This window comes from Ailuropoda melanoleuca, chromosome 10 (assembly GCF_002007445.2).
Source record: "Ailuropoda melanoleuca isolate Jingjing chromosome 10, ASM200744v2, whole genome shotgun sequence".
Lineage (NCBI taxonomy): Eukaryota > Metazoa > Chordata > Mammalia > Carnivora > Ursidae > Ailuropoda > Ailuropoda melanoleuca.
The window spans coordinates 36,417,698-36,441,101 of NC_048227.1; the positions used below are offsets into that span (position 1 = coordinate 36,417,698).

General features: G+C 39.6%; 1 protein-coding gene, 1 long non-coding RNA gene and 2 other non-coding genes across 6 annotated transcripts in view; 3 read left to right on the forward strand and 1 right to left on the reverse strand.

Moving 5' to 3' along the window:
• The window catches only part of LOC117804193, a 9,099-nt gene extending 8,818 nt beyond the window's left edge, over positions 1–281 (reverse strand). The window contains exon 1 of the long non-coding RNA XR_004628531.1: positions 35–281. This is a non-coding gene — a long non-coding RNA (uncharacterized LOC117804193). The remainder of the gene's footprint in view (positions 1–34) is intronic.
• Positions 282–641: 360 nt separating this feature from the next.
• Positions 642–23,404, forward strand: part of LOC100480647 (myomegalin) — a 46,410-nt gene continuing 23,647 nt past the window's right edge. The window contains exon 1 of one of the 3 annotated variants that reach the window (XM_019793491.2): positions 642–768. Coding sequence is in view for 1 of the 3 variants with exons in the window: in XM_034670551.1 (XP_034526442.1) it covers positions 734–768 (35 nt within the window). In the remaining 2 variants the exon portion in view is untranslated. The remainder of the gene's footprint in view (positions 769–23,404) is intronic. The other 2 variants (XM_034670551.1, XM_019793492.2) reach the window with 2 other exon arrangements.
• On the forward strand, positions 6,155–6,226 carry TRNAH-GUG. Its single transcript has one exon. It is a non-coding gene; the product is annotated as a tRNA-His (tRNA).
• Positions 8,258–8,331, forward strand: TRNAN-GUU. The gene has a single exon. It is a non-coding gene; the product is annotated as a tRNA-Asn (tRNA).

The following is a 23,404-nucleotide window of genomic DNA, read 5'->3' on the forward strand; positions in this document are numbered from 1 at the left end:
CCCCGCAACCCGCCGCCCTGCGCTTCCACCCTACCTAAGCCGAGGCTCCGCACGTTCGGGCCCCAACAGTTTTCTCCGACGCCGGCCCTTCTCCCGCGCCGCACGGCCGCTCGGGCAGGAAACTCCGTCTCTTCTTTCGCTGGCCGCCGTCTGGCAGCCACACACGCTCCCCTCCTGCCCGCTTTCGGCGAACGACTCTCCCGTACAGGCGGGGAGAAGGACTCCCCTCGCGACCTCGCTCCGCTAACACTTCGGGCTTTGACACCTCTCACCTCGGGACCGGGCCTGGGCCGCCGTGGAGACCCTTCCTGGGCCCGGCGCCTCAAACTAGCCGCTTCCGGCCCGGCCCCCTCAGAGCGGCCCCTCTCGCGGGTCCGAGCCCCGCACCCCTGCGTGCGGCCTGCGGACCAGCCCCGGGCGGTGTCGAGTCCCTGCGTCTGGGCCGGCGACGCGCAGGTGCGCGGGGCGCGCGGACACGGGCGGAGAACTCGCGGCCCCGCACCCGCTGCCCTCGCGGCCCCGCGGTCCTCACCCGCGCGCCCTAACGTCCCGGCGCGACTGAGCCGCCGAGACGCCCAGGCGGGAGCGACCAGGAGGAGAAGGGCAGCTTCCCCTCTCGGTCCTGTCCAATATTAGCTTCCCAGAACGCTGTGGGGGAGGCAGAGAGGGAGAGGTGGAAATAGAGCCGAGGGAAAGGAAGAACTCCGTGCGATTTTCCTCATCTGAAAACCGCATGACGATGAAATCGGGGTCCCGTCGCTGGTGGAGGTGAGTCGAGTTCCCGTCTCCAGTGGGAGCCAAAGCCTTGGCCTGGCTACCAGGGAGTGAGCGGCCCCTGTTCCTTTGGCACTTGAACGTCTCCCCTGGGCTTTCTGTGGATTCCAAGGATGCAACTGGTAAATTTATTTTTAATGCAGTTACTTGCAGTAAGAGTACTTTCAAATCTTTTAGCAAAGGAAACGGTTTCTGCTGGGTTTTGAATGAGGACTTCCAGGCGTGCGGGAAAGTAGAGAAAGCAACTGCAGTTGAAAATCACACACACCCAGGAACTGCACTACAGCCACGTGGGTTTGTCTCTTAGGCTGGGCGCATTTTATTTTAAATGCACTGTTGGTTGAATTTAAGATGAAATTAGGACGTTCGTGATGTATAGTTTAATTTTAATAGTTTTTAACTTAAATACACATTTTAAAAGTCATATAACAAGCACATGAAGGCTGCCATTTTTACAAAAATGGAAAAGAAAGATAATGTGTAAATTAGAAAGTATCATAAAATGGCCTTTAAATATTGGTTGTTTGCACTAAAGTTTCTCCCCCCTTGGATGGGTAACCTCTAATTCCTCTTTCTACAAAATCTAACAATCACTGCAAGACCCAAGATTCGACTTTCTAGCTCCAACCTATTCTTCCCTACACCTTTTCTCAGCATCTCCCCCTCATCTTTTCTAATACAATAAAAGTCTGTTCTTACCCAGCCTCCAACTTCAACCTCACAGTCAACTAACAGTTGGGTAAGTTAGAGGCCCTCCCTGGGACTTTATCTCCCTACAAAGAACAGAGAATTCCAAACCAAACGTTGTATTCGTGATCATAAATAATAGAAAATTTTGCTCTAGCCAAAGAACTAGAATATGAACTTTGTTTTCAATAAAAACCTAGATTCGTGGTTGAGTGTTGCAGACATTTTGTCTCTCCATCAGCTCTAACGGTAACTGGAGATTTACTTTTTCTGGAGGCTGCAATAGAGGATCTTTGGCTAAGGGACCAGACACAATATGGGAGGACATATGTCTTACAATGAGATGAGAGAAGTTAAGGGACCACAGATCTTGATTTGTATGTTGGCTACTTTGGTATGTACACATTTCAAAATTTGCTGAGATGTGTGAAAAAGTCAAAGCTGGAAGACTTACTATTAAGCTGCATATTACTATAAACAAGACAGTGTGGGAGTGACAGAAGGATTGAGGCACCTAAAATAGACCACCTCTGGTCAAATTATTTTCCAAAAAGAGACACAAAAGCAATTCAATGGGGAAAGGACTATGGTTTCAACAAATAGCATAGGAACAACTAGATATCTACATAGTGAAAAAACCTACAATCCCTACCTTACAATAGACATGAAAGCTAATTTGAGTTGGATCATACACCAAATGATACACACTACAACTATAAAGTTTTAGAAAAAAAATGCATGAGAACATCCTTATGACCTGGTGGTAAGCAAAGTAAATATTATACAAAAAAAATTAAAAAGAAAAATGACAAGTTAGACTTTAACAATATTAAATATTAAAATGATAAATTAGACTCTAAAATATTAAACTAATATTAGTCTAATTAAATATTAAATTAGACTTTAACAATATTCATACTTAAAATATTAAAATTATAAAAATAATTAAAATACTTAAAATATCTTCTCATTAAAGATTCCATTCAGTGAAAAGGCAAATCACAGACTGGGAAAAAAATATTTACAAAACATATCTGACAAAGACCCTATTTCCAGAATTTAAAATGACCTCTTGTAATCAATATTAAAAACTGAAACACCTATTTTTTTAAATGGGCAAAAGCTTAAACAGGCACTTCAGAGAGAAAGACATACCAATGGCCGGTAAGCACATAAAATAGTGCTCAGTATCACTAGTTACTAGGGAAATAGATATTAAAACTGCACTGAGATACCACTGCACCCACCACTGCATGGCTAAAATTGTAAAGCCTTCAAACACCAAATCTTGGTGAAGATGTGGAACAACCAGAACTCTCACACGTTTTTAATGGGAATGTGTTATAACCATTTTGGTTTTACAGTTTGTTACACATTTAAACATGAATTTACATAAACCTCCCTTTATTCCCATAAATTCTTCACCTAGATAGTCTTCCAGGAGAACTAAAAACAAATGTTCAAACCAAGAATGTTCATAGTGTCTTTATTAACTATTGCCCAAACTAGACACTACTCAAGTGTCCATTATCAGGACACTGGTAAACGGATTGTGATAAATCCATATAGTGGGATGCTATTCAGCAATAAAAAGGCATAAACTTTTGATATACTCCACAATATAAATAAAACTCAGAGACATTATGCAGAATACAGCAGCATACATACTCCCATGATTCCATTTACAAGAATTTCTAGGAGAAGCAAAACTAAGGTGCAAAATATAAACACAATAATTTTCAAAAATAATGCAGAGGATAATGACAATGAGGGTGATGATTCCACTGATTATGATATTATCGAGTAGCTACTAAATTCAGGCACAGACAACGACAGAATGAAGTGATTACTCTCATTAGCCCCGTTTTATAGAAGAAAGAATTGAGGCACATAAGTATAAGTTATTTCTCCAAGACCACACAAGGGCAGGATCAGATTTGCAAACCAGAGCCTGGGCTCCTGAACACAAATTAATCAGATCTTTCTTCTTCTCAGTTTTAGGTATTGCTGGTTTTCTCAGATGTAGGGGTGAGAAAAGGAGAGAGAAGGAAAGAGAGGGCAAGAGGAGGAGTGAGGAATAGAAACACAAAGATCTGTAGTCAACAAAGAGCAGAGCAGGAAACTATTATGAATGTTTTTACATCAAAGGTTATAAGAATTTCTGGGAGGTTGGTGATCTGCAAGCAAGTCAAAGATTCTTAAGCCAAAGTGCTTAAGTATTGTGCTGAGGTCAGGATATGAATCATAAATTTTAAAGCTGAAAACTAAAATATTAAAGTTTCTAGAAAAAATGTAGGAAAATATATTCACAGTCTTGGGCAGGAGAGATGTCTTAGAGTAAGATACCTTAACAATAAAAGAAAAAATAAAGAAATTAGATTTCATCAAAATTAAAAACTTCTGGGGGCGCCTGGGTAGCGCAGTCGTTAAGCGTCTGCCTTTGGCTCAGGGCGTGATCCCGGCGTTCCGGGATCGAGTCCCACATCAGGCTCCTCCTCTGGGAGCCTGCTTCTTCCTCTCCCACTCCCCTGCTGTGTTCCCTCTCTCGCTGGCTGTCTCTCTGTCACATAAATAAAAAAAATCTTTAAAAAAAAAAAAAAAAAAAAAAAACAAAACAAAAACTTCTGTTCATCAAAAATCACCATAAAAAGTAAAAAGACAATCCATAGGGTAGGAAAAGATATTTGCAATATTCTTATCAGAATATGACTCAAATTTTGAATGGATAGAGAACTTTTAGAAGTCAATGATAAAAGCAAAAACATTAAAAATTAGCAAAATACCAGAATAGGCTTTCTTCACAAAAGATAATTTCTAAATGAGCAAAAGACATAAGATGCTCATATCATTATTTGTTAGGGAAGCACAAATTAAAACCACAGTGAGATACCTTTTTGCACTCACAAAAATCAGTAAACTTTTAAAGAGGGAGAACAGCTGCTGAAAAGAATATAGAGTAACTATACCTTGTTGCTGTTGACAAGGTAAAATCACACAGTCATTCTGGAAAACTGTTTGGCAGTTCCTAATAAAGTAAATTTACACCTATCCCATGACCCAGCAATTCCACGACAAAATATATACTCTAAAAATGAATGCACATGTATAAGGGCTTTGTTTACAACGGCCCAAACTAGAAATTATACAAGTATCCATCAACTTGAGGAATAACACTCATCAAGAGCACTATAATACACTTAGCAGTATGGATGCATCTCAAAACCATTATGTTGCATGGGGGGAGAAAAGCCAGACACACAAAGTATATTCACTTCTGTGAATTTCAAAAATAGTCAACACTAACCTATGGAGATAGAAATCGGAACTGTTTATATCTACTTAATTATATGTTTTTGTTGAACCATTTTAAAGTAAATTCTATCATGATCACTGAACCTAAATACTTCAGCATGCAAATAACTTCATTGACTCCAATATTCCTTAATTCAGTCTTTCAATCCACTAGACTAGGGCCAGCAAATTTTTTTTGTAAAATGCCCAATAGTAAGTATTTTAGGCTTTGTAGGCCGTATGGTCTCTGTTGAAATGCTCAACTCTGCCATTGTAACACAAAGGCAGCCATAGATAATACATAAATAAATAAGTATGGTTGTATTCCAATAAAACTTTATTTACTAAACAGCTCTGAGTGGGATTTGGCCAGCAGGCCATAGTTTACTGACCCCTGCACAAAAATCACAGTTCTTTTTCATACCCAAAGTATCACAACTCATGACTGAGAATTCCTTCAAGCTGGCTATGTGTTTTTTTAAAGATCCTAGTGGGTTGTTAACGAATCACTGCCTTCTGATCTAAGCTTTCCCATGCTCACCCTGTAATTCCCCAGCACCATTCCTGGAAGTAGTCATTTCTTTAAGCAATCTTGATTCATTTTGTAGGGAATAGTATTAAAGATAAACACTTGGATACTATGCATAATCATGGAACTTTGGGTGATGTTGCTTTTAAATCAGTTCACAGAGCTATAGTACATTGTAACTGAATTTATTTATTTTACATATATAAAATGTTCATTTGAAAATAGCAGTAGGGTGCCTGGGTGGCTTCCTGGGTTGAGGCCCCGTTTCTTGATTTTGGCTCAGGTCATGATCTCAGGGTCTGGGAATCGAGTCCTGAGTTGGGCTCCACGCTCAGCAGGAAGTCTGCTTCAAGATTCTCTCTCTCCCTCTGCCCTACCCCCACTCACTGTCTCTCTAAAATAAATAAATAAATCTTTTTTTAAAATGCTTTAAAAATAAAAGTGATTTGGGACACCTGGCTGGCTCAGTCAGTAGAGCATCTGACTCTTGATTTTGGGGTGGTGAATTCCAGCCCCACATTGGGTGGAGAGATTATTTTTTTAAAATAAAATTAATTAATTTAAAAAATAACAATGATTACGCCTGTTTGGGGCCTTGTAATTTTTTCTTTTCTCTTGGGCTCAAAATCTTGATTGCGAGTTAACAAAGTTACTTATCTAACTTGTTGCTAAAATGTGAAGTCCTTTCAAAACAACAAAAAGAAATCAGAATGATTTGCATAAGCAAAGCATAAGTAGGTGGGAATTGGTTGGAAAGGACTGTATTGATGTTTCTGAGCTGATGGAAATTTTGTATAGCTTTACCTAGGCGTGGATGTTTTTACATCAAAAATATTAAAGGAGGCACAACAAACGCCTGCGGGTTTGTGGCGCGCCGTGATCGTATAGTGGTTAGTACTCTGCGTTGTGGCCGCAGCAACCTCGGTTCGAATCCGAGTCACGGCAGTAACTGCTATCTTTCTTGACAAAATTTGGAAAGTATTTTATCCTTGGTTATAATCTCCTCATCACTTTTTGTGGACTAACATCAGGGTTTGCGGTGGCTCCCTAATACTTTGCAGTCAGGAGAAGAGGAGGAAATCCGACCCTGCACTAAGCTGGGATCAGGTATTCGGTCTTCCAAAACCGTGCCTCATATCTGAGCATGCGCAGAACTATCCCAAAAGGTAAAGGGCTATCCATTTACGTAACGGTGTAGGCGTAACCGTTTTTCTGGTTGGGATATTTCAGATGTTGATGGGGCACTATGACAACGAGCTTTTTATGAGTTTGCATTCCGCAGGGTATTTTACAATAAAATCTAACAAAAGCCAACTTACATGCCATTTTCTACCCCTCCCACCCAAATTTTATGCTAATAGTACTAATATTGAAATCTAACTCACATGGAATGTGATACACGATCCTAACTGCACAGCCCAATGAGCTCTGATAAATATCAAATACTGCTGTGACCCAGATTCGAACCGCAGGTGCCGCAACTACAACTTGAAGTGCTAACCTCTGTACCATCACAGCGCTAGAGGAAAGCATTTGCAATTGGTGTATGTCCTGTAATATTTTTGATGCAAAAATATTCACAATATTTTCTTGCTTTGTACTTGAACAACTACAGGGTCTTGCACTTTTATCTCTTTTAGGTCCTCTCTCTCCATTTGTCCCTCCCCATTCTGATACAAAATAAAAAACAAATCTCGTCTCTCAGGATCTGGCCAGTGCATCTCCACAAGCCTGGTGGGAGGTCTCCTTGTCCTCAACCATGCTTCTTTCCGTTCTCCTGAAGGTTCTTTTTTGGCCCCGACCCTTTTCCTGCTCCCTCACACTGACCGCATCGACCCCTGAAGATGGAACGCAGTTGAATTGAGCCCTTGGAGCTTAAGCTGCACAAATGGTGCACTGTAGGTCTCTCTGTTGCTCAGCTTGCGGGACATTGCAGGGTTCGGAATCAATTGACCAAGATAAAACCTTTTGAATAGAATGTCCCCTTTTTAAAAACATTTTCTATTTCAGTTCTCAGAGTTCTTCAAAGGATTAAAAGCTTAAAGGTGACAATGTATGTAAAAAAACGAAGACCAACCAAAGGAGAAGGGCAAAGACTATACAGAACTTGCTGTAGCAAGGGCATCAGCCATGGTCACTTGCATTTTAAAAGAGACAAAAGCTGTGGGAGGAGTGGGAAAGTTTTATAGTAGGAAAAAGGGAAGACTTAAGCCATAGAGACTGTTGGCATGGGAAAGCTGTAAGTGGGTAACTAGAAGCTGAGCATCCTGTATGCCTGGTTAGGGTGCGTATTTCACTTTCTCTGAATAGTCCTAAGTTGCAATGGGAATAAAAATTAGGGAAGCTCTAAGTTATTAATCAAATCCTGGCCATTTTGAACCAGTTGTTTCACAAGTTTATTTTTTAGCTTCCTGGATTGTTACTAGAGTTCAAAGCCTGACTTCCTACAAATCTGACTTCTAGCAGGCTACTTCCTGGGAGCTGGCTGCAGGTGCAGGATCAGAGTTTATCAGAGTGTGTGTGTGTGTGTGTGTGTGTGTGTGTGTGTGTGTGTGTGTGTGTATAAATATATGTGTGTTGTATATAAATATATATTGTCCCTTTGTATGTTCAGACTCTCAAATGCATTAATTCAGCAAGTCCTAATTGAGTGCCCTGGGCATTCAGCTTCCCTTGGGCCCTCTCTACTCAGCCTAGGGGGATAGAGGGGTGGTAGGGTCGCGGCCCGGGGTGTCTCCGGAGGTTCTGGCTTCTGAGGTTGGTGAGGGGCAAGGCAGGGCGAGGCCATTTGGGTGCCCCAGTTTCGGAATTACCCAATGCACCGGTTTCAAACGCGACAAACGGCTCATTTGTCGCTCTAATCTCTCCGGTTTTCCAAGACTTTGGAGCCTACCCAATCACACAGCAGGGGTTGGTAGCCATTTGCGTTTAGTGAGGAATCACTCTCTATTATAATGAAGAAAGAGAGCGCACCGTGTCTCTGTGGCGCAATCGGTTAGCGCGTTCGGCTGTTAACCGAAAGGTTGGTGGTTCGAGCCCACCCAGGGACGGTATAGGCCTTTTTACATCGGTTTGGTTCCTTGGCAAAGGGCAAGACACTTCACTTCCCTCCTTTCAAGTGCTATCAGGCTCCCTTCTCGAGCTCCCATGACCTCCCAGAAGATCTGCCGGGAAGAAATGTAGTTAGGAAACACGGAAGTTCCTAGAAACAAGGAACAAGAGAGGCTTGGTGTAATCTGTCCTCAAGAGCACGTATCGTGGGATGGAATCTTGTTTCTTTGGGCTAGTAACAAATTTTATGTACCTCAATTTTTCAACTGTGTAATAGCATCTTGTGGGATGTGTCTGGGTTTAGTAATAAATAACGCTATCAGAATCGTGAGCATTATTATTATCTTCTGCATTATTTTTGATGAAGGCATTTCTTTGTACTATTTAACTTTTACGTGTTATTTTAAAAAAATAAGTTGGTCTTATGATAATCAAATACTCTTGTAGTCATCATCCGTGTACCTATATCTTTTGCCGCTTACACAAGTATTTCTATAGGAGAGTCCTGTAAATGCAATTGCTCTGTCATAGTGGTTACAGTATGTTTTGTAATGTAAATTTGCCATTCATTGTAGTGGTACCACTTTATAGTTCAATTTATTTTTCTAGCTAGGAGAATTCTTTTCCTCGTCCTCTTGCTAGCACAACACACTTTCTATACACTTATCTTTGATTATGTAATAAGGGGAGTGTTTTCCTCCTGACTTAACTAACAGGGAGGTACAACAGATGACATGGTGGGCATTAAGCAATAGGATATCTCTGCATCTACTCCTCAACTAACTGCCAAGATATTTTTATGTAACTGTAATTGATTTGTGCGGAGACCTGTCAACCAGGAGCAGAGAAGACTGGCCAGTGTGGCCTCTTTAATAGTTTTGTGCCAAGCAGCTTACCTAGAGGGAGAAAAAACTCACTGGTCCCAGACATTTGTTCCTTTTCTCCTCTCTCTATAAATAGTAAGGGTGAGTTAGTATGTTGCCTGTATTAGTCAGGATTCTCCAGATAAACAGAATCAATATAGAACTAATACACGTAACATACTAACTCATCCTTAGCACTTCAGATAGATAGGGAGATAGGTAGGTAGGTAGGTAGGTAGGTAGACTGATAGATAAGATAGATGGATGATAGAGTAAGAAAGACAGAGACTTATTGTAAGGAATTAGATCACACGACTGTGGGGGCTTTGCCCTTGCAGGATAGGCTGGCAGGCTGGAGACCCACAGAAGGCTGTTTGACTCCAAAGGCGTTCTGCGGACAAAATTTTCTCTTTTTTCAGGAAGGTTAGTCTTTCTCTACTAAGGCCTTTAACTGATTGGGTGAAGCCCACTCACATTATGGAGGGCAATCTGCTTTAATCAAAGTCTACTGATTTAAATGTTAATCTCATCTAAAAATGCCTTTACAGAAACATTTAGAATATTGTTTGGCCAAGTATCTGGGTGCTGTGACCTAGCCAAATTGACACATAAAATTAACCATCACTCATGCTATATTATTCCTTGACAGTTTTTGGCAGCTATTTTCACAAAAAGTCACATACCTGAGACACATCATCGTACCCAAGAGAATTCTGCATCTGACAGGGGCGCCTTGTGTTAGAGCCATTGGTTCATATTCCCTTGATTTTTTTGTTGAACCTCAGGAGCAGAAATTAAGCTCTATGACTTTTACATACTATGTGTAATTCTTGGACAAGTCTTTTTCTTTCTCATTTGTACATTGTCAATTATTTTCTCCCATCAGTGGTATCGATGTGGAATTCTGGTTTTGCTTTTATGAAATGAACATCCAGGGATGATCTCTGTTGGGTGGTAGTTCACAAGGATCCATTCTCTGTTGGATGGTAGATGACAGATAATCTAATCTGTGAGTCTTTTATGACTGGCTCTTTGTCCTGAGGTTTTTGGTATTTTCTGGTGTTTGAGTCTGCAGTGCTGAGAATTTGTTCACATCTTATCCAACACTAGATAAAATTCTATGGACCCAAAAGTGGAATACTTACTATCTATAACAAGAATTATCTCAACACACCGTGATTCTCCCCTAAGAACTCTTGACTTTAATAAATTGCCCTACATCGTGGGGATCGTAGAAAAGAAAGGAAACTGAATTTCTGGTATCCATTAGTCTGTTTCTGTAGTCTATACTGAAGTTACTAAATGATAGAATAATTTCACAACTGTTTAAATCAGGCTAAAGATAGGAGGAAAAGGATATTTATGTCATTACAATTAGGCAATTAAGTCAACAAATAGGGCTTCTGACAGTTATATAAATCAAGATTTAATAATTTCCAGAACTGTTAACTAGTTCATCCTTTTATTAAAAAAAAAGAAAAAATCCTCTTAAAATGGATTTTTAAAAACCGATAAAATTCAGTGACCATAATGCAAAAGACTCTGAGAAGGCCCTACTGCACTGAAAAGGCTATCGTAAAATTACTCAGATTTCCAGTAGTGCGTCTTCTCCAAACATTTAATGGTACATAGTTATTAACTTTTATTTTCCTCACTGATAAGCATTTTTAATAAATAATGTTGCCTCTACTTGAAAAGAATTTACATGGGTAAACCCTAAACTTTCTGTACTTTGTTATGAAGTGTAATGATATGCTGTGGAAGCCAAATTACACTGCAAATTTGCAGGAGGTTCTGGGTAACCAGGTAGTCCATATATCTGTAGACCTAATTAGTTGAAATTGCAGTATGAGAAATGAAGTACCTTATATCTTTTTGTTTAAGTACTTTAATTTCATTTAAAAGCACTCATTAACCTTGGTTTGAAACTAAGAGGTAGGTTATTTGACTCAGTTTTCTTCTAGGAGATAATCACTGTAAGGTATCAAGGGCTGGGTTGTACTATATAGTAGGGCATGGTGGTACAGTGCTCATCATGCCACAGGTGTGACTAGAAAAGCATGATAATCTAGAGTTGGTTTGTGGTTCAAATAGTCCAGAAGGCATACCTGATAAATTGAGGGTGCTTGAAAAAAATTGATTTTAGTTGTCTAATCACAGAGTAGCTGGGAGTACCTGATAATGAGTAAAAAGACTTGTTTTTGAGAAATTTCTGGGCTTCCTGTTAAAAAATCATAGAGCCTACTCTTAGGAATATAGTGCCCCAAAAGGTTGATGCTTCTTCCATCCTTTTCTTTACTTTTCATACTTTCTAAAATTTAGATATTCATAAGAAATGGGTTTTTTTCCAGTATAAACGTCAGAATTTGAAAGAAGACACTGGTGTCTGCAGTCGTAGTTCATCGTTTTGCCTACTTGAAAGAACAGAAATTACAACTCTTAAATGAAGAGGCACGTCTCCAGCTGCCTTTCAAAATTTGGTTTAAGAATTGGCTTTGACCAAAGTTCTCTTGTTTTCAGGGAAAAAACAAAAGCTTTTAAAACCACAGCCTTTTAAAAAGGAAGGAGGGGGGAATATCACAGTGTGAAATTTGACTTTGTAAAGTCGTCCTTCAACTGGGCTTTTCACGTGGTCATAGGCAGGTTTTATCTCTGTTGTTAGCTGCCCCCAGAGTGGGTAATTGTAAGGTAAATGCCTACACCCATACATAAGTTTTCTAGTAATAGCAAAGACCAACTTCATGAAAATGTAGTCCTAGTCCATACCTGTGGACCTCTACATCATGGGATGTGTTAAAGCTCTAGAACACTGGCCCACTTGAGAACAGAGTTGACGGAAATGTTCAGTTCCTTGCTAACTTACAAGTAGAACCTGAGAGTTCTACAACACGCCATGTGTACATCTGTGGCTAGATAGAGTATTAAACAGAGAGCAAAAACAGAAATGAGCGGCACCATGATTCCCCTTTCTTTTACCTGGTAATGTTGATTGACATGCCATAGTGCCTTTAAGGCAGTGTGAGTCCTACCAGTTACTGTGATTGACGTTCCAGTCCTGTGTTGTTAATTACCTTCATCTTGGTATCTTCTTTTTCCCAGTTTGTTAACCCACGTTATGCTTTATCTCCTCAATAAAATGCTTACTGAGGAAAAAAAAAAATAATGTTGCCTCTTTTCCTTTCAATGGTGTTATTACTTTCTACAGTTAGTTCTTTTAGAATGCCCAGTAATTTTAGGAGATATTTCCATTGTATAATTACAAATTATTTTAAAAGGAAACTAATTGGTATAATTTGTTTTCTTATGGAGGGTATGGACAAATTAGGTCTTTTAACAATTCAAAGGTAGTGCTGCCCAGATTGGTTTATGGTTACTAATAATCACTTATATGAATTGAAAATAAGAGAAATTAAGTATTTCAATGAAAAAAGAAAAGAAATTTTACTATTTATGTTTTAATTTTCAGAGAGAATTTGGCTTCTTTCAATTTTCATTGGTAATTTTGTGCTTTTTCTATGTGATTCCCTGACATTATTCTGTTTGAATAATCAAATGACTTTCACCTGCTCACATCAAAATGATCAAAATGTTGCCTGGACCATGGTCATATGACCATTCTAACTACACTACTACTACAAAAAAAGGGGGGGGGAGGCAATTGCTCATATCTTATTGAGAACCTAACATGCTAAGGATCTGATCCAAGATTCTGAATTTCACCAGTTTGTATTGTATGAGAATTTCTATTCTGGCTTGTTGTTCTGAAACTAGAACATGTAATTTCCAACTTGTCACTGACTTTGGTTCAAATAACAAAACGGCCTTAGCTTCAGATACTCCACAGATTAGCAAGACTGTTCTATTACTTAGAATAGCCAGAACAGTAAAATTGCTCTTTAATATTTACTGGCTAGCCATACAAAAGCTATTTTACATTTTTGAAGTAAGGATTTTTAAAATATTGATCAATCAGTCAATTAAAAAGTTCACCTGTCAGCTAAAGTTGATCAAAGTGATTCTTGAGCCTTATTATCCTGTTTAGGCCTATGCTGACTAGAAAACTGGGTATGAAGTAGATTCCACACTTCTAAGATATTTGTGATTATACTCACACTTTTTTTCTTCCGCTCATATTCATGTGTTTAAATGCTGGTACAGGACCATTATCCTGTGGTAACATCCAGCTGATGTATCAAAAAGAGCCTGAGATTCTCATGGTCAAATTATCTCCATTTGAAGCAGAATTTTGACCCAACACTGGCAGCTTAAAAATTTTGAAAAGGAAAAGATACAAATCTCGTTTCAGCAGATGGACACTGGCAGAGATAACTTGTCACGTAGAATTTTCAGCTAAACTTTCAATTCTATTCAGAAAACCTCCAAATCACTGAAATTGGTTTCCTTCATGACCCAGTGAAATTGCTTCCAGGGCAGATTGCTTAGCTTGTCCTTTTACAGATTCCAGAATATCAGCTTATGAAAAAAAAAGGACGGGGAAAGAGAGAGGGAGAGATCCATTATATTCTGATTGTGTTTTCTTTTCTCCCCTCTCACCTATTTTGTTTTCATATAACTTTTTGGAGAGAGGCTCTAAAGATCAACAGTTTATGAGAGTGAATTATGTACCGATAATTGTCTTGTTCCCTTTGGGTGGGAGTGTCATTTGGTACAACAATTCTGGAAAATTATTTGACATTATCTACTAAAAGTGACTGTAAATATAAATATAGAAATAGATATAGATAGGGAAATAGGCGTATGTGTATATATCCTGTGACCCAACAATCCCAGTTTTAGCTAAATACCCAACTACGTTGCTAACCGGAGAGTCACTAGCCACATACAGCTGTTGAGCATTATGGCTAGTGCCACATGTTGAAATGGTAATATTTTGGATATGTCAAGCTAAATAAAATATATTATTAAATTTATTTCACTTAGTGGTGCCTGGGTGACTCAGGTGGTTAAGCATCTGCCTTTGACTTAGGTCATGATCCCTCCCTTCGTCAGGCTCCCGGCTCAGTGGGGAGTCTGCTTCTCCCTCTCCCTCTCTCTCTGCCCCTCCCCTGATCATGCGCACACACGCTGTCCCTCTCTAATAAATAAAATCCTTAAAAAAATTATTTCAGTTATTTCTATTTACTTTTTTAATGTGGCTACTAGAAAATATAAAATTACATTTGTGGCTAGCATTAAATTTCTGTTAGAGAACACTGCGTTAGAGAAAGGTATGCATATGTTCACCAAAAGGCCTGTAAATAATGTTTATAATTGCTTTATTCCAAATGGCTCTAATCTGAAAACAAATCAAATGTGCAACAAGAGCAGACTAAATATTTTGTGATATAATCATATGATGGAATACACACAACAGTAAAAACCTACGAAAAAAATACGAATGAACCTATACCATAATTTATACCGAACTAAGATTATTCCCCGCGCGCGCACACACACACACACACACACACACACACACAAAGCCCCAGAGTATTTACTTTCTGATTCTATTTATGTGAAGACAAAGAACAAGCAAAACTAAATGGTAATAGAAATTTAAGGAAGGCTAACTCTGTGGAATGTTGCCTGGGAAGAGGCATGAGGAAGCTGTCCAGAGTCTGGAAATGTAATGTACCTTAGTCTGGGTGGTGGTTACTAAGGCGGGTTTACATTAATAAAGGAATTCTTAACTGCACACTTAGTGTACTTTACATTTCTTATAACTGAGTAAAAATAATTAAAATGTTGCTTAATTAGCTAAGGTTTGCCAAGCTGATAATGAAATTTGTTCTCCTGGGAAAGCCTAGGCTTGGATGAAAAGTAGGTTCACCTTAGGAAACTAGAGATAGAAGAACAAATTAAATTATAGGTAAGCAGAAGTGAAGAAATAACAAACATCAGAGCAGAAGTCAATGAAATTGAAAATAGGAAAATAGTAGAGAAAAACAACAAAGACAAAAGCTAGCTCTTTGAAAAGATCAATAAAATTAATAAACCTCTAACCAAGCTAACCAATAGAAGAAAGAGAAAAGGCACAAATTCCTAATGTAAGAAATGAAAGAGAACATCAGTACTGATCCCATGGACATTTAAGAGTAATAAAGTAATGAAGGAATATTATGAAAGACTGTATGGCCCCAAATGTGATAACTCAGGTGATATGGACCAATTCCTTGAAAGACATAATCTACCAAACTCACACAAGGAGAAACAGACAATCTGAATAGACATATATCTATTAAAGAAATTGAATCAATAATTAATAACCTGCCAAAACTCAAAGTAGGTTCCAAGTATTTACTATGATATTTTAGGTATCCTCATACTTTTTGCTTTCTACTTATTTGACAACATTCTGATGACCGTCTTCCTATTTTGAGTAAACTTAGGTGAGATAACTCATTCACAGTCCCTTATTTACTACTACTATTTAAATATAATTTTTATATTAATCTCCGTGTATACATCATACTCGGGGATTGACACACTTCCATGGAAAATTTAGTCCCTGAACCACTGGAAGATGACTTAGTCCTTAAATAAAGACAGTTCCCAGTCAGAGCATGGTTAACAAATTCATTGTAATTCTGTGTTTAAACCTCTGCTTCCACATTCTGCTCCTCATGCCTCACCCTCTGCCTCTGAGAGGTCTTGGAGACCCATTTTGCTTTTGCTTTGCTCCAGGATACTCTTGTTCTCAGGAGGGACTTGGGGAATGAAGAGGAAATAGCACGTAGGGTCAAAGCCCTTGAGGTGCTAGAGCTTCCCTGGGCTCAGCCATTTGGCTCCTGTTAAGGGTTGCTTCTCCATCACCATTCAAGCCCTACCACAAAGCTTCATCCTCCTCTGTCCTCTAAGGACATTATTTCTGTGACTTTCATTCTTATACTGCAATCTTATCTGTGCAACGGAGAGATTAGCTTTGCAAAATTCAGTTAACACGCTTCTTGGGAATCAAATCCATTGTCCTGGGCAGGGGACAAAAAATCTATCACTGACCCACAATGGCTGACATGACTGACTTACTCTTAAGTCACCTAATTGACATAGATTGCCTAGCTTTATGTGGACTCCCACCAACTAGAGTCTGGATTTGCACTCTCTTTTCCCAGGGGCCTTCAAAAACAGGAAAACTGCAATGAACACCACCTCACACTTGGGCCAACACAGTGCTGCAGCAATATAAATCAGTTAGTGGGGAGGAAGGCGTGAAGCCACCGTCTCAGTAGAACCTATGACCAGTCAAGGGACTGAGAACCCCACCTGTGAGAGAGTATGACTGGCTTGGGCTCCTATTCCCTTGGGGAAGGTGTGTGGGTCTGATGAGGAAGCAGAGGCAGCAGGAGAGATGGCCCCTGGGGTTGAACTGACATTCAGCTGTATCAAGGCAGGTGGAGAAAGCCATTCAGAATTGTTACGGAGTGTGAGACCTTATTAAATCTGTTTATTGCTATAGGGAAATAAAGCAGATGATTTTATGGTAAAATGGTTATTCTGTAACCTGTGCTGTCCTATACTGTAGCCACTAGCCACATGTGGCTATTTAAATTAAATTAATCATTATTATTAACTAAATAAAATTCAGTTTCTCAGCACTAGCCATATTTCAAATGTTCAGTTACCACATGTTTCTAAAGGCCACCATATTGGAAAATGGAGACCTAGCTCATTAGTTTAGTCAGTTGCACGTAAGATTTTTTATTTCAAAGTACTGACTTCTCACTCACCATTAAACTCACTTTAGTTGATTTAGTTCATCCTTAGTATCAGCAGCTTTGGGGTCTATACTGATCACTAAGTGATCCCTGAGCTTTGAGACAAAGACTTTCCTGTTTTCCCTGGACTGGTAAAGAGGAACCATTCTACACCCTGGCTACTGCAGGGCAGTGGTAAACCAGGCATGACCAGGGTGTTCTTGCATCGATCATTCCAGCCCCAGCGTTGCTCTAGGTTGTTCTAAAGGCTGCCTCTGCCCACGCCTCACGAGAATGCTTGTGGGAGCTCATGAGCTCTGCTTCAAGGCTAACCCTTCTGCCTCCCCCGCAAAGAACACTGAAGGGTCCTGACCAGAGACTGATGAAAATATTCTCTCATCTTCCTCTCAAACTGTAAGCGCTCACTTCAATGTTTTCATGCGCTGTAATTCAACATCTATTTTAAATCTCACAGACATGAATTTGGGGGCTTTGGCATCCAATAGACTTTGGTTTGATCTTGCCTCTTCCACTAGCTCTGGCCTGTCAGTCAAATTTTGAGTTTTTTACATTTCAGCTTCCTCCTCTAGAACAATAGAGATAGTATTCACTTTGAGTTGCTGTGATGAGAATTAAATTACCTATTATATTTTATGCCAATTTACATTTACAATTCAACTCGTATTTTTAAATATTTTAACGTTATTTTACTATAACAACACCGTTCTCTTTCCTTTCTCTTTATTTTTTCAGTTACATCCTGCTTAAAACAATTTATTCATTCTGGTATTTCAGTTATGGTAGTGACAGAAGATTTTAAAAATAATCTTTTCTAAATAACAAGTGAATCAATGTAAAGAAAACATTAAGGTATCAGTGGCAAAAGAACATAGATATGGCCAAATATGAAAGTGCTATTTCATAAAGTTTGAAAAACATGATTTGGGCTCATTTTTACAGGACCTCCTCTCTCCCCCTTGTCGCTCCAGGAGCACTCCCTTTCGCCCTGAGTCAAGAAGGCAGGTGCTTAGCTGTCCCTTTACACTTTGAACACGAAAGGCACTGTCGCTTTTTCTTATGTGCTCCCTATGGAACTCCCCTGTTCAGACCATTAGGAAGAATCAAAATTCAAGAATCAAAGACTTCTGGTTGGGAGATGGGACTACGTGATCTCTGGAGCCATAGAGTCCATTTCTGGGGAAGACTAAATCGTTTTGTTTGCTCATTCTCTTCTTATTTTTTATTTTATTAATTAGTTCAGTGTGTTGTAGGCCCTACTTTTAATCTTTTTTCTCTTCAAAATCACAGAGGTTGAGCAAGGAGGGGAAGCAAGCAAATTTTGGCGAAGTCTTCTCAGCACCGGCATGATGGCCAAGCACAGGGGCTCGGGAGGCAGATGGCCTGGCTCTGAGTGCTGGCTCTCACCACCGCCGGGCTGGGGCCCTTGGCAAGTGAGCTCAGCCTTTCAGCGGCCGAGTGTTCTCATCTGCAACAAGGGTGGTCATAACCCACACTATCTCCAGGTGGTTATGTGGACTAGAGGCGCTATACACGGTACAGCACCGAGGAACTGTGTGCCGGTCACACACTGAAGCTCTGAGAAAGCCGTTAGTAGTAGGATAATTAAGACTTTGGTTTCCGCTTCTAACTGTACCACTGCTGGCTTTCGACGTTCCTCAGAATAAAGGAGGAATGTTAATTGGTTTGGTTTCCTTTATATTATATTACAAAGTGACCTCTATATTAGTGATCGGCACCTGGAAAACTGGTTACTTGACAATTTTGATGGTGACTTAACTGACAGTGGAGATAGACAGCAGAGAACTGGATCCAACTTCATCAAATCCTTGCACCTTGGACCTTTATGATGATTGTACAGCTCTTGGTAGACAGTATTTTACACATGCTTCTAGGAAGAGCTTTTAATATCCAGTCAGACTTATCCCCAATACTTTAAGAAAAGTCCAAGTATGTATCAGTAACCTATTTAAGAAATCAAAATAGGAAAATTTAATTAACCTAGAATTTGTAGATTTCCTCTTTCAGTGATGATGGAGTATCTGCAGCAAACCAGCACGTACAGTGAAAAAAAAAAGTAGGTAAAATCCGGTTTAAAGGAATTGTCTGAAGTCTTTGGAAGACTACCAGTGCAGCTAGGACACACAGAGCCAGCAGGAGAGAGAGAGATGCTCATTGGAATGAAACTAATTTTCTGCCTTTTCCCCTCAGGGCATTGGCCTGGGCAGGAATCAGAGACTGAGAAGCTGGGGAGAAGGCAGATACTAAGAATCTGAAAAAAAATAGCAGCACTTTAAATAATCCATGGGGGGAAGCATAGAGGGGGATGGTGGGAAGACTTGTGGGGCTGTCCCGATACTTCAACTTGAGGGGCCAAGGTCCCGGAGCGCACTGGGTTGTAAGCTGGATGATTGGTAAAGCTTTTGCCCTTGTTAACCTTAAAAATAAAACTGCCAGTTATTTTACCAACAAAAGATGGGTTTATTTGAGCATTGAAGAAAGTTGCAATCCACAAGCAAGCTATAGCAAAACCATTGGCAAGTCCCCCCAACAAAGGAGTGGAAGGGTCTTTAATAAAGTAAAAGGGGAAGTTGAGTAGGTATTCTAAACATAAAGTCTATTGCAGTAAACTGGGAGTTCAAAGTATAGCGGCTTTTCATTGGCTGAATTGTGACTGTTGCTCATTGCTGCGCTATTGCTGGGGGAGGAGGAAAGCCTATCTTCCTCCTGCTGGGATAGTAAAGCAATATCCACTTGAGAGGTCTTTCTCTTCCTGTTGGGTCTGCAATGTAGTAGGATGTGACATCTCCCCCTGACGAATCTCCCTGCTCCAGGAGGCTGAATCTTGAGGTTTCCAGTTTCTTATTTTCACACCCTCAAGCCATTGCAAATTCAGCTACATGTAGGGAAGAAGCTATGAAGGCAAGCAAGGGTAGGGCTGGAAGAAGATCAGTTTCAGTGGTACCACGGTGCAGAGGAAATAGATACAAATAGAAGTTCAGGACCCCCCAAAGAGACGGTATCTCTCAGACAGCAGCCCTAAGGATCTCCTGCCTAGGAATGCAGGCAGAACCAGATATAGACTGAGACTTCCAGCGAGTGCAAACAAACTAAAACAGCTTACTCGGGAGATGGGTTGAGATGACCTGCCTCTACATAATCTCTCCCAAAAGATAGCATTATCCAAAGCCTCCAGAGTTTTTCACACATCAGGCCCATTATTCAATCACATTTTCCAGTGATACAAAGAAATAAGGGGGGGAGGGGAGGCAAACAATAGAAACTAACCCACAACATGATTGAGCTGTTGGACTTATCAGATAGGAACACTAAAATCTATATGTTTTAGGTGTTCAAAGACATAGATGACAGGATAGAAACTTACCTGGAGATTAGGAGTCTATTGAAAACTCAAATGGAAATCCAGGAACAGAAATCCGTGATAACTAATTTTAAAATGCAGCATATGGTTTTAACAACAGTTTGGACCCAGTTGAAGAGGAATTAGTAACTGAAAAATGATACGTATAAAATATCTACCTGAAGTATGGATGAAAGCTAAAAGGAAGGAAACTTCAGAGAGGAGAGTTTTTAAAAAGTCCATGTCCTGTGTTTAAAGAGCTGATGTACCTGTGTTCTCATTAGGAGATGGAAATTGGATTAAAATCGATTTTGTAAAATGTGATGGTCGATTAAAAAATAACTGATGAGCTATCAAGCCAAACAAACATACAAGAAATTCTATCAGTTTCAAAGAAGATTAAAAACAAGAGAACTTGTTTTGTTTCTCTTTAATCAAAGGCAAACAGAAAAGTCATAGGAACATCTGGAAGAAAACAACTCATGTTATATTCATTATTACAGGGCTAAAATACTATAACTTTCAATCTACTTTTAATCCCTGACAAAATATCTTTCAAAGTGAAGGTGAAATAAAGGCCTATCCAGAGAAGCAGAATACCTTCAGAAAAGGAAATACAAAAGATAGTTCTTCAGGCAGAAGTGACCCCAAGGGAAACATGGAAATGATAAAAGGAATGAAGAGCAATGGTTATGTTAAATATGTGAGCAAATCAAATAAATATTACTGTCCCAAGCAATAATAATAATGTCTGTGTGATTTAAATATATTTTGAAATAAAATTAATGACAAAAACTCAAAAGGCAGGAGAGTAAATGGAATTAATATCAGTAAAGTCCTAGTGTTGCCAAGTGAACTAGGGAGACCCTGGGGCCCTGGGACCTTGACCCAGACCATCCCAGAGGTGTCACTGAAGGTTCTTGTCTTGTCTCAAGAAAGAATTCAAGGACAGACATGCAACACAGCAGATGAGAAAGTAACGCAAGCAGGAAAGTTTACTAAAGTGAAAAATACACTCTCGAGACAGGAGAGAAGGTGAGCTAGATAGAAAGAGAGGGAAAGGGAAGGTGAGAGAGGGAGAGAATGTCAGCTATGCGCCCTGGGGGTTGGGTTTCAATCTTTTATTGACATGTTAAGTAGGAGATGGAATATTCATTACTTGGGGCAGGGATTTCTTCAAAGCAGGGTTTCTCACCTTTTCATCGTTATTTAGTCAAGGGTTTCCTGTCATGGCACCCACCATCTTGGGCTGACATGTCTGGTTTGATCCAGCTTCTATGGAGAGTTGCCGGCACAGGCCTCTGACTTTCCTGATAGCTGACCATGCCTCACTCTTTGCTGGCCTCTAGGTATCCTGTTAGAACCTAACTTAACTGCCGGCTCTAGCACATAGTCTAGAAACATATGAAAGTTCTAATTTATATTAGAGTCTTTTGTTTAGATTTTACAGAAGACATAAAAGTAAAAAACAAATACGTATCAGAAGGAAACTAAAAGCTGAACAATCATTTTTGTAATTTCAACAATTTAAAAAAATATAATTAATCTTGTTTTTATACTAGCAGTATGTTACTGTGATATAATTTACAAACGCTGCACCTATATAAAGCGTACAATCTGGTGAATCTCGACAAATATATACACCCTTGTAACCATTAGCCAGACCAAACTCTAGAGAACATCAACTCAGGCAGTTTCCCTCATGTAAGTTTCCAGTCAAAATACCTCAAAGAAGCTGCCACTGTTCTGATTTCTAGACTACAACTTAGTTTTGCCTGTTCCACCCGTTCTGGGACTTTATGTAACTGGAATCATACATGAGCAACACACAGGAACCTTAAAATAGCCATGTGTTAGGGACGCCTGGGTGGCCCAGTCAGTTAAGCATCTGACTCTTGATTTCTGCTCAGGTCATGATCTCAGGGTCATGAGATTGAGCCCCGCATCAGGCTCTGGGCTGGGCATGGAGCCCGTTTAAGATTCTCTCTCTCTCTTTCTCTCTCTCTCTCTCTGCCTATACCTCTGCCCCTCCCCTGCTCTCTCTCTCTCTCTGTAAAATAAATGAATAAACTTTTTAAGTCGTTTTAGATATTCAAAAACGTCCTTTTGCAGAGGCGTCCTTTGCTGAACATACTGTTTTGGAGGAATTTACCCGTGTTATTGTGAGCATGTCATTTGGTCATTTGTGTTACTGAGTAGTACTCTGCAGAATATAAAAATTTATCAGTTCCCCTGTTGATAGACATTTGGTTTGTTTCTAGTTTTTGCCTAGTATAAATAACACTGCTATAATCGTTTTGTAGAAATCTTTTTGGATGTATACAATCATTCCTCTTGGGAAACGAATAGGAGTACTATTGCTGGGTCATAGGATAGGTGTATGTTTAACTTTATGAAAAACTCCCAAAAATTTTTCCGAAGTGGTTGTGCTAGTTTACAGTCCCACGAACACCACACAGCAGTATCATTCTACAGAGTTAGGGGAAGGGTTAGGCAGCAATAACAACTTTCAAAATTAGTTTTACCAAACTACCTTTCTTCATCTTCTTCCACATCCTTTGAAGGATGTGTGGAGATGGCCATGATCACACCAACAGGTTCTGCTACTGGCCTATCTAACCCTGACAGCAGAGCCATGGAACTAGTTAACTGGGGCATCCCACCCAAGTCTTAGGCTCTTAAACCCTAGATGGGAATCTGTCAGTAGTATGCCAGCTAGCACCTGCTCTCAGAGCTGGCTCTTAAAGTCACAGGAATCCGCCATTATTAAAAATTAAAGTATATCAACTTAACAAATTATATCAAAAACAAAATCAAAAGTACCCAAAATGCATCACTTCCTAATTATTTTGTTTTACTATTATCTGTGCTTTGAGGTTATTTATGTGTATTGTATTTTTTTTAGTTGTGGTTAAATATGCCACAGTTGGTTAGTTATAGTAAATAATGTTGCTGTGAACATGGGTGTACAAATATTTCTGAGTCCTTCCTTTCAGTTCTTTTGGGTATATACAGAATTGCTGTATTGTATGGTAATTCTATTTTTAATTTTTTGAGGAACTGCTATACCATTTTCCATAGGGGGTCACACCATTTTACATTCCCAACAGTTCACAAGGGTGCCAATTTCTCCACA